Genomic DNA, 25,536 nt, shown 5'->3' with positions numbered 1-25,536 from the left:
ATACGCGCCGGCCACCTCCAACCTATGTTGGCGATGCAAATCCGAGCCGGGCTCTCACGTCCACATATGGTGGTCGTGCCCCACACTCCAAAAATTCTGGCAGGAGGTTCACAAATTAACATCGACAATAACTTCTTACTCTCTGGAATTCTCCCCAGCACAACTATTACTTCATCATACCACTTTATCTAGACGCACTTATTTTAGGTCTTTAATAATGCACCTGCTAAACGCAGCAAAGTTGTGCATCCCCGTTCATTGGGGTACTTCTAAGATTCCATCAATCAAGGAATGGTTTATGAGGATTGATAGAATTGCTGAAATGGAAGAACTCATAGCCATTTCCCAGGAGACCATCACTAAACATAATGCACGGTGGGCCTGCTGGTCCCATTTTAAGACGAGAGTACAAACGCACCATGCAAATACATACCAACTGAACAAACACATTCCTCCTCCCCTATGGTATCTGCACATATCTGTAACGTGGGGGGGTGGGGGAGACTGGTCAAAGTCCGGGGCTAGACTGGCGGCACGTGCCCCCTCCGGACGGGCCCGGTCTCTTCCTCCCCTTCCTCTCCCTCATTTGCCTCCTCCCTCCAAAATTAAATTTTTTTTTCTCACCCCCCCCCCTTTTTTTTTTTTTTTGGGGGGGGGAATTCCACTACAAATTCACATCTTTAATGTTATAGACTCCCCCCACACACCACCTTCCTATCCTTAATCCCCTCCCAACTCCCACTCCCATTTACTCATCTAATGGGTACAACAAAAGACACCAGCTGGTCTGGTTACCTAATAGCCTCTACCGCACATAAGACTCAAAAGATACACATGACGATTGAATGATCCCCGGACAGACATCTACTCACCCCAACTCTCGAAACTCACATTGCTGATTTTTCGTGATGCTTGCTTCTAAACAAGATTCTGTATTGAGACCCTGGTGTCACTCGCGATTCCATGTGTACAGAATACGAAAATCCCCTTTTGCTCTGTGTTTACAACCATTATCTAAGGTCATTCAAGAAAAGCTTCTCCTGTAAACCTCGCCTTATATTTTCTGCAGCTCACAGTCATTAATGCTAAGGTATTCTTTTGTAATGACTTTATTTCTGGAACCTGTATGACATGTTTGTACATCCGTCGCTATACTCTTTTGTTTGTATGGTTGTACCCCAACGATCTGTATAATCATTTATGTTCAATAAAAATCTTTAATGGAAAAAAAATAAATAAATCATAATGGCAACAGAAACTACCCAAAATGACCCTGATCAAAAGTTTAAGATTTTGGTCTGATAACATGCGCACAACTTGACACAAAGGGGTTTGAATGGCTATTATAGGTAACCATCCTTACCTGTGATCTGCTTGCTTGTAATTAGTGTGTGTGTGTGTGTGTGTGTGTGTGTGTGTAAAAGGTCAATGAGTTTTTGGACTCCTGACAGACCCTGGCGTCTTTCATCCAGTGCTGCACTGATGTTTCTGGATTCTGAGTCATGGGGAAAGCAAAATAATTGTCAAAGGATCTGTGCGAAAAAGGTAGTTGAACTGTATAAAACAGGAAAGGGATATAAAAAGATACCCATGGAATTGAGAATGCCAATCAGTAGTGTTCAAACTCTAATCAAGAAGTGGAAAATGAGGGGTTTTGTTGAAACCAAACCACGGTCAGGTAGAAAAACTAAAATTTCAGCCACGACTGCCAGGAAAATTGTTCAGGATGCAAAGAAAAACACTAGGCCAAATCGACCTGTCATTGGCTACAGCAGAATAAAGTGAAGGTTCTAGAGTGGCCATCTCTGTCATAGGATGCGCACGGGTAAAGCACTCTGGCGCACAGCTGTGTGCAATAGGAATAAACTAAAGCACACACAGGGTGTGACCCCTCGCTGACCTATAAAGGAAGTGAGGTTATCCAAACCCACTGCTGGTTTGTCTTCAGCTTCCTGTGTTTCCCATGTGTGTTCCTGTGATCTGTATTACCCGTTGTGACCCGGATTGCCTCATCGACCTCGCTGATCTTCTCCTGACCCGACCTCTGGCTTGACCTTGGACTCCCGCTTTCTGAACGTGTTTGACCCTCAGCCTGCATCTGGACTTACCTGCTATCTCCTGTGTTCGACCCCCGGCTTGTCTTGGATTATCCTTCTGTCTCAGCGTTCCTGGTACTTGTTGTCTTCTGATCTGGACTGTGTTTGACCCCTGGCCTGTCTCCTGGATTCTGCCTTTGTCTTACGGACTTGCTACCATTGCTTCTGGACCTTCTCACGGGACATCACCTTTCAGCTCTGCTCAGGCTACCTGCTGATCTACTAGCAAGTGACTATCCTACTGGTAGCTTGTGCCTCTTGGTGCAACCACCCCCTGTGCCACCTTCAGGGGTGGTCTGCGCCGAGTCGCAACAGCGACCGCTCTCTGCATCTTGGCCTCTGTCATGGCTGGTTTGTACTATCATATAAATGTACTCACGAGGCCAACAGAGCGGGTTCTCCATTAGAAGTCCTGTGCCAGCAAGTCTCTGCACTCACAGAAGCAGTAGAGAAACTACAGGATGGCTATGCACAGATCGACAGCAGGCTTCAGCGACTAGCCACAGCTCCGGCACCCACAAATCCTACGCAGGCCTCAGTCAGCGGTGCCTCCACACCTCATGTCCAGCCTCCACCCGGTATGATGATGGCAGTACCCGAACGACGAGTACACATGCCTGAACGATTTTCAGGTGACCGAAAGAAATTCAGAGCCTTTAAAAATGCATGTTCCTTGTACTTGGCTTTGCAACCCAGGACCTTTTCTTTGGAGATTGTCAAGGTCGGGTTTATTATCTCTCTTTTGGCTGAGGAACCCCAGGCCTGGGCCCATAGCCTTATGGAACAGAGAAGCCCCTTGTTAAACTCCATGGACACCTTCTTTGAGGCCATGGGACAATTATATGACGACCCTCAGCGTACTGCCATGGCCGAGGCTACCCTGCATGCTCTCTCACAGGGGAGAAGACCGGTGGAGGATTACACCGTTGAGTTTCGCAAGTGGTCAGCTGACACCGGCTGGAACGAGGCGGCCCTGCGTTACCAATACCAGTTAGGGCTCTCCGAGAACCTAAAGGACGAGTTGGCCCGAATAGAGACTCCTGCCTCCCTGGAGGAATTAATCCAGTTGGCCACAAAACTGGACAGACGGATGCACGAGCGGCGCTCCGAACGCCTCCAGGCCCCTCGGCCTAGTTGGATGCTTCCTAAGGCCACTATCCCGTATCTGCCCATCCCGGTTCCTTCGGGTCCCTCGGCTTTGGAAGGGGAGCCCATGCAGCTAGGTTTGGTCCGTCCTCGTCTCACCCCAGAAGAGCGACAACGGAGATGCCAAGCCAATCTGTGCTTATACTGTGGGGGGCTTGGACATTTCATTCACAGCTGTCCCGTGAGACCCCGTAAGTTGCCCCCACGGTGTATAATGAACTACCAGAGTGTTGATCCTGCTCAAACTTCTGCAACTCTCTCTGTTTCCCTACAGCTGGCAGAAGAGAAGATCCCACTCCCAGCCATGATTGACTCGGGGGCATGTAGTTGCTTTTTGGACATCTCCCTTGCACAGCAACTACGTATTCCAAGCCAGAATAAAGCAACACACCTTCTAGTCCATTTAGCAGATGGATCTCTGCCACACTCAGGTCCAGTAACAAAGGAGACACTACCTTTGCTTACTATTACAGACTCTGGCCATAGAGAACTCCTAAGCTTCGATCTAATATCATCTCCCATGTTCCCCATCATCCTGGGACTTCCTTGGTTGCAGGCTCATGATCCCTAGATCAGTTGGAACAAGGAGGAAGTGTCCTTTACATCCGCCTACTGTATGCAGCATTGTTTTGATTTCATTCCAGCTCCTTGTATGACCGTGGCCCCCATTACATTCTTCAGGTCTATTCCGAATGTTTAAGGACGTCTTTGATAAAAAGAAGACTGACCGTCTACCACCACACAGACCATATGACTGCCCCATTGAACTGTTACGTGGCTCTGAGATCCCTTTTGGACGAATATTCCCCTTATCCGAGACTGAACGAAAGGCTCTCAAAGCCTACATTGATGAAAATCTTGAAAAGGGGTACATTCGCCCATTTTCTTCGCCAGCAGGGGCAGGTATTTTCTTCGTGGGAAAAAAGGACGGATCCCTTAGGCCATGTGTTGACTACAGGGGACTTAATAAAGTCACATTCAAAAATCGCTATCCACTTCCACTCATCCCTGAGTTATTCCAGCGCTTAGGATCTGCCAAAATATTTTCCAAACTGGACTTGCGGGGGGCCTACAATCTTATTAGAATCCGTGCTGGGGATGAATGGAAGACAGCCTTCAGATCGAGATTTGGCCACTATGAATATCTTGTTATGCCCTTTGGCCTGTGCAATGCCCCGGCCACATTTCAGCATCTAGTAAATGATATCTTCAGAGACTATCTTGATGATTTTATAGTGGTATATTTAGATGATATCCTTATTTTCTCTGCTTCTCTTGAACTCCACAGGGTCCACGTGCGGAAAGTCCTTACCATCCTACGACAACATCGGCTGTACCTTAAGGCGGAGAAATGTGAATTTGAGATAACTACAGCTCAATTCTTAGGATTCATCATTTCTACCGAGGGCATCTCCATGGACCCCCAAAAGATCAAGGCAATCTTGGAATGGCCTGCTCCAAGGGATAAGAAGGCCGTGCAAAGGTTTATAGGCTTCGTTAATTTCTATCGCAGGTTCATCGCTGGGTTCTCTTCAATAGTCGCCCCCATTACTCAGCTGACCCGCCAACACACCCGATTTCAGCGGTCTCAAGAAGCCCAAGAAGCCTTCACCAAACTAAAGACTTTGTTCACCTCAGCTCCTATTTTACGGCATCCCGATCCAGTACTACCATTTGTACTGGAAGTAGATGCCTCCGAGACAGCCACAGGAGCCATCCTCTCACAATGACAAGGACCTAAACCTTTGTTACACCCGGTGGCTTTCGCATCTCAGAAGCTGACCCCACCGGAGAGGAATTATGACGTAGGCGACCGAGAACTATTGGCCATCAAGTTCGCTCTGGAGGAGTGGAGATACCTCTTGGAAGGAGCCACTCATCCCATCACAATATTCACAGATCACAAGAATCTTGAATATCTGCAGACTGCCAAACGCTTAAGAGCCCGTCAAGCCCGTTGGGCGCTATTCTTTTCAAGATTCCAGTTCCATATCTCGTACCGGCCCGGATCCAAGAACAACAAAGCGGATGCGCTCTTGCGCATGTTCCCTGAGTCCTCCCAGGTAACGGAGCTTAGTACGATCTTGTTGCCTCACAACTTCCTTCTACTCCCACAGCCTGGCTTACTTACGGCCATCAAAACAGTCTCAGTCCATTGCAATGACCAAGTCCTATCTACCTTGGAAAAACGTGACAATCTGTTTTGGGCCCGAAACAAGGTCTTCGTTCCCCTTGAGATTAGGACTCAACTTCTAAGGACTTGGCATGATCACAAATTGGCCGGCCACTTTGGGACACAGAAAACAGCGGAACTGATCTCTCGTTCTTTCTGGTGGCCAGGTTGGAGACAGGACTGCCAGACTTACATTGCCTCTTGTGTACCGTGCCAGCGTAGCAAAGATCAAGCCCTGGGGCCTGTTAAGGCCTTTGCCCATTCCTGACCGGCCTTGGGCAGACGTGTCAATGGATTTTATTGTGGAGCTACCGCCCTCGGAAGGTTTCACCACAATTCTGGTAGTATTCGACCGTCTTTCAAAGATGGCCCATTTCCTACCTATGGTCGGTACCCCCTCTGCTCTGGAAACTGGCAATATCTTTATTAAGGAGGTTGTCAGGCTCCATGGGGGTCCCCAGCAGTATCACATCAGATAGAGGTCCACAGTTCACCTCTAGATTCTGGAGAGAACTCTGCAAGATACTGGAAATCAAGATCTGTTTGTCATCAGCATATCATCCCCAAAGTAATGGGCAAACTGAACGGACAAACCAAACCCTTGAGCAGTATCTTCGCTGCTTTTGTTCAGGATCTCAAAATGATTGGTCGGCCCTGTTGCCATATGCAGAATTCGCCTACAATAATTCAATTCATACAACTACCAACCAGACTCCCTTTTGGATCAACTGTGGGTTTCACCCTTCTTTCCTCCTCAACTCCATCCCAGAATCCACTGTTCCTGTGGTCCAAGATCGGATAGCCGCCATCCAATCTAATTTCCAAAGGATCCAGGAGACCATACAGAAGGCCCAGGATGATTACAAGAAATACCATGATAGGGGAAGGAAGGAGAACCCTACCTTTAAAATTGGCGAGGAAGTCTGGCAATCTGCCACTAATCTTAAACTTCCTTGTCCCACACGCAAGCTGGGTCCCAGATTCATAGGACCATTCAAAATCAAAAGGGTAATAAATCCTGTAGCCTTTGAACTAGCTCTCCCTGAATCGTACAGGATACACCCGGTTTTCCATGCCTCCCTTTTGAAGCCATTGGTTCCTAGTCCTTTTAATGGAAGAGAAGTGCCTCCTCCTCCACCCATCAAGATCGATGGAGAAGATGAATTTGAAGTGGAAGCTTTACTAGGATGCAGGAAAGTCGGTAGACAAATACAATATCTGGTAAAATGGAAGGGGTATCCTTCAGAAGATAACTCCTGGGAACCATCCAAGAACCTTCACGCTCCATCAGGTCCTTCACATTCCATCAGCAACATCCGGAATTGATGGCTAGCTTGGGCGTCCGGAGGCCGCTCCTCGGGAGGGGCACTGTCATAGGATGCGCACGGGTAAAGCGCTCTGGCGCACAGCTGTGTGCAATAGGAATAAACTAAAGCACACAAGCACACACACACAGGTTTCAGCTCTGCTCAAGCTACCTGCTGATCTACTAGCAAGTGACTGTCCTACTGGTAGCTTGTGCCTCTTGGTGCAACCACCCCCTGTGCCACCTTCAGGGGAGGTCTGCGCCGAGTCGCAACAGCGACCGCTCTCTGCATCTTGGCCTCGGTGAGTAAATTTATATGATAATCTCAGTCTCCTGAGCTCAATATCATTGAGCCACTCTGGGGAGATCTCAAAATGTGCTGTTCATGCAAGACAGCCGCATAATTTACAGGAACTGGAGGCTTTCGCCAAGAGGAATGGGCAGCTTTACCATGTGAGAAGATAAAGAGCCTCATCCACAAATACCACAAAAGACTTCAAGCTCTGATTGATGTTAAGAGGGGCAATACACGGTATTAAGAACTGAGGTATGTAAACGTTTGATCAGGGTCATTTGGATAGTTTGTTGCCATTCATGATTTAAAAAGAGTAAACACAGTTGATTGATAATAAATGGCTTCAGCCAAACACTAACCATGAGTGAAAGAAATGTTTTTGTGTTATCATTCATACTCTCTTAAAAATGGCCAAGAAATCATAAATTCTGCCAAGGTATGTAAACGTATGAGCACAAATGTATATACCACTCACTTTCTTTTCCACCTCCCTGGAACATTTTGCACCACACCTTGGAGTTTGGATACACCATGCCTAACTAAGTAATTTAAATTGGCTATTGTTGCTCTATCACTTTTTTCATCTATTTGGTACCGATTTTCACAAGTCCCCCATGGGGAAACCTCACTTGGGCTCTACCTGTCTTTTTCTCTCCCTTTTTTCCTTCTTTCATTTTGGATATTTATCCATCTATACATCTGTAATTTACTCCTGGGTTTTAACTGATCTATGAGCATTTGTACTTTTGATCACTTTTCATACTCATGCCAAGATATATTAGCACAATATTTCCATAATGGGTTCTTTGGTTTCTTCCTTTTGGGATCTAATCACCAGTCTCATGATCTATGTTATTAAGGCACTAGCTATATTTTTTACATTTACTATGTATACGGTACGTTAAATATATTTTTCATAGATCCCCCTTTGGGATTGTGGACTAAGTTACCATTGACCACACAATAAAGATTTGCATTTATTGTGAGATCCTCTCATATGTACAGTGAGTACAGCACTCCCACAGTGCAGACATCCCCAAATGGCCCTCTGTCCACCGCATTACATGTTGACCTGTGAACTGATGTGTGAGTAAACTAGGGAAGTTCCTTCATTTTAGGTGGGCTTCCCCCCCCTTTCCCTTATTTTTGTTTAATCATCAGATTACAATGTTATTTATATACTTTATATAGTTACGCACATTGCACCTGCTTCTGAGAAAAAAGTGGAATATTCCACGAAACTGGAAATCTTCTAAGATGCAACTATTTTTTTACAACTATGCGTTTATATGTTTGATACGTTATACATTAATCTTTTGCCAATTCATGTAAGAATTAATGTAAATATAATTTATTTTACATTCTGTTGATGTTGTTCAATGAAAACTGCTCTCAACACTATTTTTTTTATATGGATTGCTGTATGACTCCACCTATATATACATATGATCTATGAAAGTGTCCCTACACTCATTCACCAACTGTTTTGCATGAACCTTATTTAAAGTCCCAACTTCCTTTCTCCTCTAATTAGGAATGGAGGCACTGAGCCTAGTGCGCCATGTGCCCAAAAACCCTTCTTTTTCATCCCTAGGACCATGTACATCCGTGCATGTATTGACACATGTTGCATTTACCCTTTCAATGCCAATGGCAGCCTTAAGCCTGTTTTAGATTTATTCAGCAGGCTCAGGTCTTTCTGGTAAAGTGATCTTGCCTGGTGTAGAGATTCTTGTGAATAAATTGCCAGCAAGTTTACTAGAGATACTGTGGTTTATTGTAGCCACCATCTACAATTATCCCAGCTCCTGAGCGCTGTCAGCCTTGTTTGTTTTCCGTTTCCTAGCATTCAATCCTATTCTACTGGACAGCAGCACAGTTGAGCTGTGACCATACCAATCCAACACTGGGTGACGTTTCAGTCAGTAGCGCCTGGAACACATTTTCTATTAATCAGACCAAATATGCACACATTCAGATTTTTCCCAAAAAATTTAAAGAAAAAAATGCTTTGGCAACAAAAGGGTTAAGGCAATTATGATTTACCAATTTACTGCTACAGGCGGGCGTTCTGTGCAGAATCCCATATACATACACCCGTATGCTTCCACATAGGGGGCGTGCATTGGTTCTGCTGTAATTAGTCATGGCAGATGCCAATTAGCAGGTGCCGGCCAATGGTTATACGCTGACACCCGCTGATCAGCAGGGAGAGACACCGGATGGAGGGCGACTTCAGGGAAGAAAGCTCTATTTGTGCGGAAAAATTACATATATTTCATTCATGGACAGTGTTTCATGACTGTGCAAATGTCAGTTAAAATAGCGCAGTGCAGTATATAAAAAAAATGGCCTGGTCATGAATCTGCCGGGCAAGTGGTTAAACGAGTCCTTTAACAAGCCTCTACCTACAAAAAAGCATGTGCTATTCTTTTGAGCAATACAGTGCATGCTTTGCACTGCTCTGTGTGTTGGCGTGCAGGTGAATGATTGACAGATATACTGTATGAGTTTGTGTACCATTCAGAATGGAAAACAATACAGAACTCATTGCCATTAAGGCTGGGGAAAAAATCCATTTAAATCTTGAATCGAGTTGAGAGGTCAAATAGATTTAAATTTTCAGCAAATCGATTTTGTAGAATTTTTTTTTTCCCCAATAAGACCGGCGGCAACACAGCGCCAGTCCTGAGGAGCTGCAGGCATGAGCTTTTAGGCGAGGCCGCGGCTTCGGACTAGTCCACAAGGCTGGACGCTGCGGACCAGGCCGGAGCCACAGCCTCGTCTAAAAACTCCTGCCCGCAGCTCCTCAGGATCGGCGCGGTGTCCATAACAGGGAACTGATTTAAATGATTATGATAGTTTGTTGCCATGACAAAATGAGAATCCCTGAATGCAGACTAAAAAATTTACAGTTGCTTCAGGATGAGATTTACTGAGCATTCATTCAATTTGTATTGTATACAGAATAAGGACAAAACCAATACTGATCAGATTACCTGCTTGGAGAAGAAAATAATCCCTTTATAAACCTGTTTTTGTTAAATTACATACATTGGTGCTGACAGGAATACATTTTATCAATGTTATAGCTTAAAAAAAATAAAACATGACAAGAATCCTTCTTCAATCAAACAAATGTGAGGACAATAATACATTATTTTTAATGTGACCTTGACATGTCTTAAAACGTTGCCAAGATAACAGAGGTGCTGAAGTATCTGTGTTAGTCTTCAAATGGTGCCCCCTTGGGGGCCTAAGTCCAGAAAGTTCTGGTAACCCTGGTGATGTCCCGGGATTTCCTGATGGAGATATTTTTTCTCATTTCCTGTTTTGGCTGTGGGACAGGAAGCAAAGGAAAATCTCCACAATGGGACACGGATGGCAAAAGAAAAAAAATTAATTGGACGGGGGTTATAAACCCTTCCTTAGTTCATCCACTTTTGCCTTTAGTTACACTGTAACCTACTTGCTGCAACAGCATTTTTTTTATTAAAAAGAAATCAATTTAGGCCTGATTACTACCAAAAACCCCAACACATACATTTTCTGGAAGTAGAGACCCTGGAAAATAAAATGTTTGTAGTTTCTATTTTTTATGTCACAAGATTTTAGTGCAACAGTTTATCAAGTGCAAATTTTCAGCAAAAATACACTAAAGGTAATTTTGTTGCACACAAACACCATATACAGTATTATCCAATTGTTTGGTAAAATATAAAAGATGAGTTTGTGCTAAGCAAACAGATATTCAGCATGTCAAACCTAAAAACTGCATGCACCTTTGAAATGGTGACATTTGGATAAAGGGAGCATTATATCCAATGCCAGTTTTTTTTTTTTTTTTTTTTTTTACCATTTGGAAATCTCTTTAAAGTGAGCGAAACCCTTGTTGGCCCTAGAATCACCAGTAGTGTGCCCATTGTAAGATTTTCCCTCAATGTTCATTTGGGATATTATTTTATGCCCTGTACACACGATCGGAAATTCCGCCAGCAAAAGTCCGATGAGAGCTTTTGGTCGGAAAATGCGATCATGTGTATGCTCTATCAGACTTTTACTGGCAGAATTTCGGCCAGCAAAAGATTGAGAGCATGCTCTAAATTTTTCGGTCTGAAAAAGTTCAGATAAGAAATTCCGATGCATAAAATTCCAACGCATGCTCGGAAACAATTTGACGCATGCTTGGAAGCATTTAACTTAATTTTCTCGGCTCATCGTACTGCCATACGTCACTGCATTCTTGACGGTCGAAAGTTCAGATAACTTTTGTGTGACCGTGTGTATGCAAACCAAGCTTGAGCGTAATTCCGTCGGAAAAACCATCCAAGATTTTTCCAGCGGAAAATTCGCTTGTGTGTACGGGGCATTACTTCTACTTTCAAAGATAAAGAGGGCGACTCTCCCAAACAGAGGCACAGACAGCAATAAAAACCAAACATCCCTTTCCACTCTATGCAAAAAAAAAAAAAAGTTTTGCTTGTAGGTATACCTTTTTCCACGGAATGTTATTTTTTGTCACATAAGGAACCAATGTTAGTGCTAATAGTATTTAGGCTACTGTCTTACCACAGCAATATTCTCACTGGCATACTATATGTTATTATTGTTAAATTATAACTGAATTTGCTTACCTTTGTATCGTGAATGCATAAAGATTTGTCATCATCGTTTTTAATAATTTTCTTCTGTTGGCTAAGAGGATAAAAAAAAAAAAAAGCCTTGTAGCAGTCCAGATTGCACTATACCATACAATAATTAGACTTACTTCACCTTATTGAAGACAACATGCAAAGCTTCAAAATGCTGGTATAGTTAATATGACTTGCGGTAAATTTACTTGCTGAATGTAACATTTAGGCATCACTTTCAGTTATTTATTAGGACTAGATTTCAGTTGCAGTTCAGAGATGTTAGTACAATAAAACAGGATTTATAATTTACCTGTAAAATTATTTTCTTAAAGTGCATCACAGGACACAAACAATATTCCTAAACCACTGGGTTAAGCTCCATCTCCAGGTAATTGGATACTGGAAAGAAAAGCTGAAACCTGCCCTGAATATACCCTCACACGTTCAGCATGTTTAATTTTTGTGTTTCATCAACACAGAGCGGAGGGTCCTATGTCCTGTGATATGCTTTAAAAAATGGTTTTACAGGCAAGTCAAAAATCCTGGTTTCTTTATTGTACATGACAGGACACAGGAATGGTATCCTTAGAGCATTGGGATGTCCAAAAGTAATCCCATGAGGGACAGATAACACATCAAACAACAGCTAACAGGTCCAAAAACAAAAAACCATAACAAGTTAAGGTAAGGCCACTTACAGGTCCTTTGAGAGAAACTGCCAAGGTCCAAACATCAACCTGATAAATACTTAGCAAAAAACGTGTCAGCAGCAGACCCGAGGGGCCAAGGCCAGAAGCTGAAAAACTCATGAAGCCCCAACATTTCTAGTGGAAGACACTTTATATGAAAGGGGAACTCTCCCCTTCAGATCATAAACTTGAATGATGAGTTTTAGAATCTGTCTAGCAATAGTGGAACAAGCAGCAGCTTCCCCTCTCCAAGAACCCTCAGGTAATAAAACAGGGAGTCAAGAGAGACAAAATGGAGCTGTAGCCGAAAAGGTAGACTCTCATAGCCCAAACCATATCCACATAGTAGAAAGCAAGCTCCTTAGAATATTTTGGAGCAGGATGAAAAGATTGCAAAACCGTGACCTTATTAAGGTGAAAAGTGGAAGCCACCGTGGTTGAGAAGGAGGCTCTGAGCCTCAAAACAACTTAGAGCTTATGAGACACAGAAAACAGTGCTATACAGTACAGGGCTGCTAACGCAGACCCTGAAACTGAGGTAACAGCTATGAAAACGTTACCTCAGTTTGAATGTGCACCACAGACAGGGCTGGACATGGAGTTCTGCCTGGGTCCAAATGAGATCCACTTCTTTGAGAGCAGCCCAACACTAGTACTGCCACGATTATTCATCTGTACCACTGCCAGACTGTACCCTGACCAGGAAACCCTGAAGTAGGGTGAAGTACCCTGAAGGGTCTAGTGCAAAAAGGGCAGCCCGATTGCCGAATTTGAATGCTTTTCTGCTGTAGGCAAAAAGCACATTTGATGCATTTGTTGAAGGAGGCAAGGTGCAAAAACACCAACTTGTAGCCTCTGAACACAATGTTCTTGACCCATATTTTCAGGACAACCTGTGTCCAAATTGACACAGAAGCCAGCAGTAGGGGCAGCCTCCTACAGGAAAGTGGGCTCATCACCTGCCTTGGAGGACTTAGGAGTCTAGTTCCATTTATGGAAGGGGGTGCTGGGTTTTTGTGTCGAGCCCGATGCCTGGAAGGGAAGAAAGGCATTTTTCTTAAATCCAGAAAACTAAGGCCCTGTTGCCTTTTCCACCTTTCTTTAATGGCAAAAGTGTACTTTTCCCCCCAGCAATATTGTGAATAAATGTATCTAAAGCATTGCTAAATAGCTTTTGGCCCTCAAAAGGCATCCGTTGGAGATTTTTGGGAGCTCTTCCGACCAACACTTGAGCCACAAAATGCACCTCATTTGAACCATTAGACCCACACAGGAAAGCTGCCAGAGAGAATCTCCTAACCCAACTACAAATAAATGTAGCACCTCTGGGAGAAACTCCCAATTCTGATGTGCAGAAAACTTTGCCCAAAGGGCATCTGAGTCCTTAGCAATGTGCTTAACACAGATAAAAAAATGGTAAATTCCTATGGTAGCAATTTAACATTGGAACATCATCCACCAGGACTGTTAGGGTCTTGCTAAGGGACCGCCCACAGTTTACAGACAGAATGGGGTTTATTTACTAGAGGAGGTAGGGAGTGCAAAATCAGGCTCCCTTCTGCATAGAAACCAATCAGCTTCCAGGTTTTATTGCCAAAGGTTAATTGAACAAGCTGAGGTTAGAAGCTGATTAGTTTCTATGCAGAAGTGAGCCTGATTTTGCACTCTCCACATTTAGTAAATAAACCCCAATTTGTCCTGGTCTAGGTGAGGCTTAGCCAGAATCCCAAATAGTTGTCATTATAAAAACAAGAATCATTATGTTTATGGTAAACTTTCCTTAACAAAAAGAAAAACATGTTTGAAAAATAATAAATCAAATTAAAATAGAAGTTCTACCTTGAACTTAGAGGGGCAATTCTTTCAACAGCTGGTGAAACTATATCTTCATTCTTTTTTTCTCGGTCAAAGAACTGGTCAAAAACACAAACGCACAAAAGCATCATACATTAAGTGAAAAAAGTAATAATGGTGAAAATAATAATAATGCATAGAAACTGGGGCACAGCATTACATGTAGAGCAGGTTAGCATGTTCTGCATTTAAAGCCCAACTCCAAAAGTGGATGAATGAGAATTTCTGTAAAAACTTTAAGCCCCCATTCACACCAGTGCACGCTGCAACACAGCCCCAAACAAATTGCAGAAAACAATACATTTTAAAATAAAAAAAAGCAAAATGTCTCATGTATTTAAAAGGTGTCAGGTCTGGATCAAAAAGGCTTGATGACATGCTGTAAATATTTTAGCAAGCAGCAGAAAAGCAAGCTACTATACTAGTAACAAGAATATACCCAAATGTACCAAAAATACATAGTTACATAATAAGTAAAGTTGAATAAAGACAATAGTCCATCCAAGTTCAACCTCTGTAGGTGTAAGCATGTCGGTGTCGATAATCATTTCCCATAGTCCTGTATGTTGTGTTTTTTAAGATGCACGTCCAAGAGTCTTTTAGAAATATCAAATACTCCCCACTGTCCCCACCAATTGTGGAAGAGAGTTCCACATCCTTATCTCCTTGACAGTGAAAAAACCCTGCGCAGTCCAAGGTTAAAACTGCTTCTCCTCCAATCTCATTGTGTGACCCTGTGTCCTGCTACAGTCGCTGGGACTGAATCGTTTTTTTCCTACACTGGGATCACCACTGAGTTATTTGTAAATTGCTTGGTCACTTGGGACATAGATGCCCCTATATTTCAATCTGCAGGATGAGGCAAATTAGAGTTGAACACCATATTTTAGAGTACAGCAAGTCATAGACCATAGGTTACATGCAGCAACTTGCAGGTGATTGAACACTGGCAAAAGGTTTGCTGGGAATGCCCCTAGCAGGCAATTAAGAGAAAGAGTGGATGGTAAGGGGGGGGGGGGGGGGGTTCTACTGTACTGTACTTCAAGATGTGGAATTTACTTGCAAGTTAACATTCACATCGTGTTAATCATACAGTACAGGACGTTTACAAAGTGGGATGTCCCCAAGCTATAAACTGAGGGGTGGGCAACAACAGGAAAAAACAGCATACAAGCCTGCAAAAAGGAAGGGTCTGTGAATCCGAAACACTCAAATGACAGCTTGAATCACCTTCTGGCATTGGCAGAGGTCTAAACATCCATATGATAAAAATAAAAGTACAGTATGTACTGAAGACCAGGTGGTGGCCGTGCAAACCTGCAAAATGGATGTTTGATACTGAGGAAACACCTACAGATTTGGTGGAATGGGGCCTAATAGGGAAAGGAGGAACCTATTCCTTGGGGGTGTAATCACTAGGAAAGAATCAACCTGAGACACCTAGCAATGGTGGAAGAGAAGTAGGATGCTCCTTTTTGTCATCCCTTCAGGGGTGACAAAAAGGGACTAAGTCTTTGTAAAGGAAGATGTTGCATGTACTGTAGGTATACCCATACCTGCTCTGACCACATCCAGGCAGTGGAGTGAAATATCCTTGGGGTGTTTTGAAGCAGTGCATAAGGAAAGGAGAACAATATCCTCACTTGAAAGGAAGTTAAGAGACTAACATGAAGAGGAAGGAGGGTCTGGGTTTTCAGGACCAATGTGGCCCTATGTAAGATAAGAAAAGGTTCTTTGCAAGAAAGAGCTGCCAACTCAGAGACAAACTTGATAGGGGTTTTTACAAGAGAGTGGAAAGCCAACGGTTTCTGCAATAGGATGGACAGAAGAAAGAAACGTGTCCCTCCAGAATACTAAGTGCCAAATGCAGGTCTAGGCATGCTTTCTTTTGGGTGCCAAGGAGGGAAAAAGAGGGACCTCTAGGAGCTATGGTACAGTCAGATCCATAAATATTGGGACACCCACACAGTTCTGTGCTATTTGCATTTAGAATCTGTTGCTGTCTTCTCTCAATATGAGATCCAAATAGCTGTCACTATCAGTGAAGCAAGTCATCATTAGGCTGAAAAAACAAAACAAACCCATCAGAGAGATAGCAAAAACATTAGGTGTGGCCAAATCAACTGTTTGGAACATCCTTAAAAAGAAAGAACGCACCGGTGAGCTCAGCAACACCAAAAGACCCAGAAGATCACGGAAAACAACTGTGGTGGATGACCGAAGAATTCTTTCCCTGGTGAAGAGACCACCCTTCACAACAGTTGGCAAAATCAAGAACACTATCTAGTCAAAGTCAACAATCAAGAGAACACTTCACCAGAGTGAATACAGAGGGTTCACCACAAGATTTAAACCATTGGTGAGTCTCAAAAACAGGAAGGCCAGATTAGAGTTTGCCACACAACATCTAAAAAAGCCTTCACAATTCTGGAACATCCTATGGACATATGAGACCAAGATCAACTTGTACCAGAGTGATGAGAAGATTATGGAGAAGGAAAGGCACTGCTCCTGATCCAAAGACCTACCACCTCATCAGTGAAGCATGGTGGTGGTAGTGTCATGGCGTGGGCATGTATGGCTACCAATGGAACTGGTTCTCTTGTATTTTTTGATGATGTGACTGCTGACAAAAGCAGCAGGATGAATTCTGAAGTGTTTCGGGCAATATTATCTGCTCATTGGATGGGGCTTCACAGTGCAGATGGACCTGGCTGTAGATCTTACTCGGTCAGAAGACAACAGATATAGGCTGACGAAGCGGCGTTGGGTAGTGTTTGAGATAGGTCATTTCCAGTCACCTGGAATGCAGGTGGAGCACCAACTGGCGATTCCTATACAATCCATGTTGATCCTTGTCTTCTTTGATGTAAGTGCAACACAGCCTTCTTTTTTTTTTTAATACATTTTTCGAATTACTGCACCATGAGAGTATCCTTTCCTCTCCCCCTCTATATGGCTTTGAATATGCGATTATATATATATTGAATGGATGACAGCAGCTGTTTGGATTTATTCCGGTGACCTCAAGTATGACATCTTGGATTTTCCCATATGGGCAATTTGACTCCAATTAAGTCTGGTGAGTGCATGTCTGCATGAGGTGGAGCGGAACCTCTCAATGAGGACGTTTATTGACGTGTGAAATCTATAAATCTATATATGGACTAAACAATTTTTATATATTTTAATAACTTAAATGAAGGTTTGTTTATTCACTATGGTGATTCATGATATGTAATTTATGATAAAAGAGTGTGGTTCTTTTGTTAAATTTTTTTCACATTATAGGTGTTTTTCCACTTTACAACACACAGTTCTTTATTGTGGTTTGTTTGTTTTTTGGTTACTGGTTTGCACGGGTTTGGAACCTTTGGTTCCTATATTTTCTTTCAAATTTTGCTGAAGGACAGAAGGACGGAAGAACAATGTCCATATTGAAGTGTAAAGAAGAGAGCACCTTAGGTGAAAAAAAGATTTTGGTCTCAAGACCACATAATCCTTTTCCAAAACAAGAAAAGACTTAAAAGTGCACATAACAGATATAACCACTTCAGCCCCGGAAGGTTTAACCCCCTTCCTGACCAGAGCACTTTTTACAATTTGGCACTGCGTTGCTTTACGACGGTTTCTTCACCAGTTTAGGCCAATAAATATTCTTCTACATATTTTTGGTAAAAAAATAAATAAAAAAAATGCAATAAGCGTATATTGTTTGTAGACGCTATAGCTTTTGTGCAAACCAAACTATGGGAAAGATTTATGGCATTTTTATATATTTATATATACTAGTAATTGCGCTGATCTGTGATTTTTAGTGGTACTGCGGTATTCAGATCGGACACTTGATAAATTTTTGGGACCATTGACATTTATACACTGATTATTGTGTAAATGTCACTGGTAGGGAAGGGGTTAACACTAGGAGGCGATCAAGGGGTTAAATGTGTGTTTCCCTATATGTTTTCTAACTGTATGGGGATAAGACTGACTGGGGGAGGAGACATATTGTTGTTCCTACTTAGTAGGAGAGTGCAGCGGGCCCGCGTAAGAGGAAGACATACTCGTATGGGGTTTAGCCCAGCAGTGCCATTCTGTATATATAGTAAGCTGGGCGGGGACCAACAACAAAAGTAATAACCACCTGAAAGGCAACTTTACATGTTAGGTCCTCTAAAGGAATGGTTCTATTCAGTTCAAAGAGGAGGGACTCTGAAGTAGATGGAACACCAGGCTGTGATTCCAAGGTGGCATAGGAGGCCAAATTGGGGGATTTATATAAGCAACTTCCGTCAGAAACTTGTCCCTTGGAAGTATTCAGCACAGATAGTCAGGACAAGATTGAAGAAAGGTCAATAAACAAATTTCAAAAAAGTTGGGACGCTGTGTTAAATCCAATTAAAAACAATGCAATGATCTGCAAATCCATATTTTATTCACAAGAGAAAATAGAAAAGATATTAAATGTTTAAACTGAGAAATTGTACAGTGTACAAGGTCATTTTGAAATTAATGCCAACAACATATCTCAAAATTTGGGTCAGGGCAACAAAAAGATGGCAAATTAAGTGGTACTAACAAGGAAGAGCTGGTAGAACATTTTGCAAAAGGTCGGTAACATGACTAGATATAAAAAGCCCACCTAAGGGAGTCAGTGTCTCAGAAGTAAAGATGGGCAGAGGTTCATCAATCTGTGAAAAGCTGCATCTAAAAATTGCGAGTAACAATAATTAAAAAATTTTTGGCAAATGTAAAATTGCAAAGAATTTAAATATATCATCTTCAACAGTACATATCAAAATATTTTGAGAATCTAAGGAAATTTTGGTGCGCAAGGAACAAAGCCAAAACACAATACTGGATGCCTGTGATCTTCGGGCCCTCAGATGGCACTGCATTCGTACTGGCGACCATGGGTGCCGCATCCTCCAAACTAAAAAGGAGAGGGGCTTTCCAGCTTGTTAATAGTGCTCAGTTCAAAATCCTGCATTTCTGATGGTGTAAAGTTTCATTAGTTTGTATGGGATGGGCAGCTTGCCCATCTGGAAAGGCACCATCAATGCTGAACGATATATCCAGGTTTTAGAGCGGTAAATTGTATGCTCCTATCCAGACATCTTTTTCAGGGAAGGCCTTACATATTTTAGCATGATAATGATAAACCGCATACTGCATCTATAATAATAGCATGGCTTCATAGTAAAAGAGTCCAGATGTTTAACTGGCCTGTCTGTATTCCAGACCTTTCACCAGTTAAAAATATTTGCCACATCTTGAAACTAAACAAAGAGGACCCAGGACTGTTGAGCAGTTAGAATCCTATATCAGGCAAGAATGGAACAACATTCCTCTCCCAAAACCCCAGCAACTATTTTCCTCAGTTCCCAAACGATTACAAAATCGTTTTGTAAAAGAAGAGGGGATTGTTCACCATGGTAAACATGGCCCTGTCTCAACTTTTTTGAGACGTATTGCTACCATCAATCTCAAAGTTATCTTATTTTTTTCTTAAAATGGTGCAGTTCCACAGTTTAAACATGTGATGTTTTCTATTTTCTATTGGGAATAAAATATGGGTTACGAGATTTGCAAATCAGTGCATTCTGTTATGTAGATTTTACTCAACATCCCAACTTTTTTGGAATTGGAGTTGTATAAGTGATAGAGTATTCCTTGGATTCAGCCATCTGCCTTTGCACTACCAAAGTAAGCCTTCCATGTGTGATGCTAAATCTTGCAGGAGTTGAATTCTCTTACTCTGAGTAAGGTGGGAAGTCAGAAATACCCCTATCCTTTAGGACCTGGGTTTCAACAGCCATGTCGGTGGAGCTAGTGACTGAGAAGTAGGATGAAATAGAGGGCCTTGGGCCAGTAAGTCTGTTCTGTTTGTAAAAGGCCAAGGCTTGTCCGTCAGAAGTCTAAGTATGCTTTGTTTCCCACAGCAAAATGCAGAAAGTGGTGTAAGAGGGGGAAGATGAGCATGTTCAGGTCGGCATCTTGTATATCTATGGATGCCAGAAATCTTCTTGTCTAAGCCCTTGTACACACGGTCGGAGATTCCGACAACCAAATCCGTCTGAGTTATTCCGACGGATTAATTCCGGAAGAGGTCCAGAAGTGATGTTGCATACACACGGTCGGACCAAGTTGTCGGAAAATCCGATTGTACATAACGTGATGACGTTATTTTGTTACGACAGGACTACGTTCAGGCTAGTAGCCAATAGCTTTGGTCTAGGAATTTGATCTGAGCATGCATGGCACTTTGTCCGTCGGAGTAGGCTACACATGATCGGAGAATGTCCGATCGGAGCATTTTGTCGGAAAATTTTACAGGCAAGTTGGAAAAGTTGGTCTGTCGGATATTCTGATGGAAACAGTCCAATGCAGACCACACACAGTCGGAATATCCGACAAAACGGTCCGATGGGAAAGATTCTGACGGAATCTCTGACCGTGTGTACAAAGGCTAAGAGAAGAAATGACAAATCTTGTTTATTCCAACTGGAATTTTGGTACACAAATAAATCTGTTTAACGTGGTAGTAAAGTCCACGTTTTCAGTTTTACATACAGGTAAGTCTATAAATAAGGCTTATCTATAAGTACTATGAATATCCCCTAAAGTGCCCCAATTAGGAGATATTCACAACTGTAGCAGCCAGAGACATCACCATCGCATGCACCCGGCACTCTGAATGGATGGCACTCTCCAGAATGCTGTCCATTCAGAGCATTGTGCTGTGGCCGTGATACCTGTGCGCATGTGCAGAAGTGACATCACCGCAGCTTGCCCATTCATAGAGCCAGAACCTGCAAACCCAGAAGAAACATCAGGGTAAGATGAAAGCCCTGTCAGCTGTAACAGTACCACTGGAGGGATCTGTTTTACAAGTCTTTCATAATGTGCTGGTAAGCGATTCATACTAGCACATTATGCCATTAACTTACGGAGAGACATTTTTATTTTTTAAACAAATTCACTACCTCTTTAAGTCCAATAATGGGCAGATACCCCCATTTGGTTTGAGACCATGAATATATTTGAATAGATAACTTGAAAAGTTCTTCTGAAAGAACTGGAACAACCCTCCCTGTGCCTGAAATAGGTGCAAGGAGGTCATTAAACGATTCACGTTCAGTTCACGTTTTTGCATGCAAAAAAATGTGCAATTATTTGTGTTTTTTTTTTTGTAAAGCATTGCGCCAGCGATCAGATCTTTGGTGCCATGCAGGTCTCCTGCAGAGTGTCTCTGTGTGCCTGTGTGCTCCACAGTGCTGCGGTAGTTCACTGAGAACTACAAGCCAGAAAGGGCTTGTAGTTTATTCTCACAGAGCTGTGTCAATGAATGGCATGGCCATGTGAATATGTACCAGCAATATACGTTGCATACCTTAAAAAAAAAGCATTGGATTAAAAAATAAAAAAAAACATCTGACACCGTTCACTGCCCTACCGACACTGTCCACACACCATCCACTGTTCTACTGACTGCCAGAAACACCAGCCAGTCCTGTTGGTAAAAGCAACAGTCTTTATTTTCCAAAAAGGTAAATTAAAACAGCTTTATATTAGTCTGGAAAAAATTAAACAAAACAGTCCACATTTCTGGTACAGAAAATAAGACTTTGGCTCACTGCAGTCACAAGCTTGTCCCTTCTCAAGATTTTTAACATATCCACATGCTTCAGGGGTCTAGAAATATCGCAAGAGCTCAGTAGCAGCATCTTGGTACCTCGGACACCTGCTGGTTCCGCCCTCTCTTGCAGGCAGTTTAACCCCTTAAGGACCACAGTCTCTATGGACAGGGTAAAGGCCCTTTCCCACGCAAAATCTTTCGGCCTCCAAATTCTGGGTCCCATTCCAGGACATAAAGTGGAACTCTAGTCAGAAAATTAAGTCTTGCTAGATCACTTTAGGCTGGCCCCTTTTGCATGTATAGCCATGTAAAACATTAAAAATAAGGGTCTACTGTTTAAAATCCAGCAATACAAGGTCTCACCCTGCTCTGCACATGCTCCATTGCTCTCTATTTTTAGGCATTTTTTGGCACTGCCAAGTTTATAGAGGCCGATCTGCTGACAGCCTTATGCCCCGTACACACGATCCGAAAATCGGACGACAGATCATCCGACTTTTTTCGCTCACTAGTCGCAAGTAGAAATTGAATAGGTTACTAAAGGCACAAAGATTCCGTACGACAGAAAAAAAAAATCGTAAGGGATGTCGTGTGCTGTAGTGTATTTGGATTGTATTTTCAGATGACAACTGAACTGACTAAACAAAAATCGTACGATCTGGTATCGTATGAGGAAAATTTTCGTGCTTGTCCAATCGAATAATTGGATGAACTGTCGTGATCGGCTCTTGAAAGCACTGTACTAACGATCGCGTCGAAAGCGTTATGGTACGATCGCGTCAAAAGCGTTATTTTTCATCCGATTTTTGGATCGTGTGTACGGGCCTTTACACCCCTTTCACACCAGAGCGTTTTGCAGGCGCTATAGCGTTAGAAATAGCGCCTGCAATCCACCCTAAAGAAGCTGCACCATTGTGTGTAGTGTGAAAGCCCCGAGGGCTTTCACACTACAGTGGTGCGCTGGCAGGACGTCAGAAAAAAGTCCTGCCAGCAGCTTCTTTGGAGCGGTGAAGCAGTGGTGTGTTTACCGCTCCTCCACCGCTGCTCCCCATTGCAATCAATGGGGCAGCGCTGTAATACCGCCGGCAAAACGCCGCTATTGCGGCGTATTGCCCAGCGGTTTTAACCCTTTCGCGGCCGCTAGTGGGGGTAAAAGCGCCCCGCTAGCGGCCGAAATGAGCCGCAAATCCGCCGCAAATCGTAAAATAGCGGCGTTTTACCGCAGATGCAATGGGCGGTGTGGTGTGAAAGGGGTCTAAAAGCGGAATTAAACCCTCCTATCCTTTACAGCCAAAAAATATGTTTGTTTGATCTGCAACTGCCCTGGTGCTCCACATGTGATCAGTTATGACACCAGCAAATGTGACAGTTAGTAAACCATTCCAGGAAAGTAACTGTTTTTTTAAATCGTTAAATCAAACGGGTTTAGTTCCGCTTTATGATTTATGGCTGGGGCTTTGGGCTTCAGCAAAATGGCAGCCTCCAGCAAGAACAGAAGCAATGCTGGAGGCAATTTACAGCACACACTCATTTTAGTAGCATACCGGTAATTATTAACATGGAATGTAGGTTCCTTCCTAAGAACATTATTTTTATCAAATTGTTATGGGTAAAGTTCCACTTTAACAATCCTGGGAAAACTGTAAGTTTACCCTTTTTGCCAGATCACCCCAAAACCCTTCAAACTGCATGGATGAGAATCCCTGAGTAGTCTCAACTGCTTTTTTTGTCTCCCTTAAAAAGAGTCCACAACCCAAATAACGGAGACACATCTCTAATCCAAGACCCAATCCTGGCGTCCTGTCCAATGGGAAAAGTCTATCTTGACTCAGTCTGTGCCTCATAGAATGCAGAGAAAAGAAAGTCCTCTGTGGTCTCCGCTACAAAATAAGGGTTTTCCAGCGTAATACATTACGATGTCATGAGCATGGGCTCAGACATGGGCAGAGCCAATGCTCAAGATGTCATAACATATTATGCAACCTGGAATTGATTTGCATATTCCCCAGGATAGTTTGATTTGTACAGCTGTTTATATTTTTTTCATACATGACTAGTATGTTTTTTTTTTTTTAATTAAATATATGATATCATTTATTTTACACGTGAAGAGCGTTCTAATTTTTTAATGCGTATTCCCCTAAGTGGCTGCCGATATGTATGGTGAAGAGCAGTGGCAACATCATATATCTAGAATATAAACAAATCATTTTCAAGTGCTATATGACCTCTCATTTTGAGAGTCATAATATTCCAGGAAGCCTCTGATTTGGGCACTGGTGTGGGAGCAAAGAGTGTTTTTTCTCCTGGAGGAATTTTCCACATTACTGTGAATTGTAGGTGAGATAATCAAATAAATCTCTGCATGGTAGAATTATTTTGTTTGTGTGGACATTTTATAATCCATATACATACATACATACATTTCATTTGACAAGCACTGCATTTTAGTTTGGTTTATATGGTTTTACCATGTTTTGTCTCTAATGGTGTTCAAGCTGCTAATTTTTGGATTTTACCCTTCAGCTCAATTATTTTATGTTAAAGTGTTGATTTTTACAGCTAATGGATGGCTTACTGTCTGTCTGCTGTTTGCTCTTTCAACTGCTTCATTTTCCTGTCGCATTGCATTTATAACTTGATACGCTGAATGGTCAGGATCTTGGCTATTTGAAATGTTTTTCTTGGATGCAGATAGTGGTCTTGCTTGTCGACTTCCTGGATCTAAAACAAAGCAACATTTTTTTTATAAGAGTACAACTGAAATACACATTTTTTTCCATTTTAGATATATACAAGCAATCTTCATTTGAGTGGTAGTTTTTATTTAAGCATGTCATTTGTTTTGTGACATATCTAGTGTTTCATAATATTTTTCTGCTCACAATAGTTTTAGTATGGCTTTAGACAAGGGAAGTGGCAATATAACCTTTGACTGTACCAGGGTGATGCAGACATCCTTGATGAGTAGTGTGCTTTGGACCTGAATTGGCTTTGCAATTATGGAAGATATAGTAGGTATTTTTGGAAACACCTTTCTTGCTCTATAGGAAGAGGTTCTTGGATAACCACATATAAAAAGAGACTGGGTGGACTTATGAACTACAGAAATGTCAGGGATGAAATCCCTAAATACTTTGTAGGAAGGCCATGTTTAAGGCTTAAAGCAGTAATAAAACCCAAACCAAATTATATATAATTCCAGTTTACCAATCATTAGATTTTTTATTTTGATTTTTTTTAGGCCTTTTCCCTCTGTTTTCACCTGGTGAACACAACACAACTTTTGTTTTAGAGTGCCATAACTGTGGATGAAGGAGCACAGGGGGCACCTTTGGCCAGCATCACTGTCAGCCTGGGAGGAGGGTAGTGTTAGATGTATTAGCAGATTTAGATAAACGAACAAACTGAAGATCAATTCAGCTCACACGCTATAAGCAGTTACAGCAATATTTTTTTTCCCTTTAGGATAAAGGCTTTATTTAAATAAGTAAAATCTGATCATTCTAAGCACCCCTGTCAGAAATGGTTTGCCTCAACCCTGTAACTGCTACATCTACAAGAGAGATTGTTCTTTTAATCACTTCAATACAGGGCGTTTTCACCCCCTTCCTGCTAATTTTCAGCTTTCAGTGCTGTCACGCTTTGAATGACAACTGCATACAACACTGTACCCATATGACATTTTGCTCTTTTTTTTTCCT

At 42.4% G+C, this 25,536-nt stretch overlaps 1 protein-coding gene across 3 annotated transcripts in view; it reads right to left on the bottom strand.

Moving 5' to 3' along the window:
- The window catches only part of KATNIP (katanin interacting protein), a 189,438-nt gene that overhangs the window by 71,504 nt on the left and 92,398 nt on the right, over nucleotides 1–25,536 (bottom strand). For all 3 annotated transcript variants that reach the window (XM_077448812.1, XM_077448813.1, XM_077448814.1), the window contains 3 exons: nucleotides 24,411–24,556; nucleotides 14,179–14,252; nucleotides 11,651–11,711 (listed from right to left, as the gene is read on the bottom strand). In XM_077448812.1, coding sequence (XP_077304938.1) covers nucleotides 11,651–11,711; nucleotides 14,179–14,252; nucleotides 24,411–24,556 — 281 coding nt within the window. The remainder of the gene's footprint in view (nucleotides 1–11,650; nucleotides 11,712–14,178; nucleotides 14,253–24,410; nucleotides 24,557–25,536) is intronic.

The sequence above is a fragment of the Lithobates pipiens genome, unplaced genomic scaffold, assembly GCF_037356315.1.
Source record: "Lithobates pipiens isolate NorthernLeopardFrog02 unplaced genomic scaffold, aLitPip1_a1.2 Scaffold_22, whole genome shotgun sequence".
NCBI classification, from domain to species: Eukaryota; Metazoa; Chordata; class Amphibia; order Anura; family Ranidae; genus Lithobates; species Lithobates pipiens.
The sequence above is the reverse complement of the archived record's forward strand: the minus strand, read 5'-3'. Positions and strand labels throughout refer to the sequence as shown.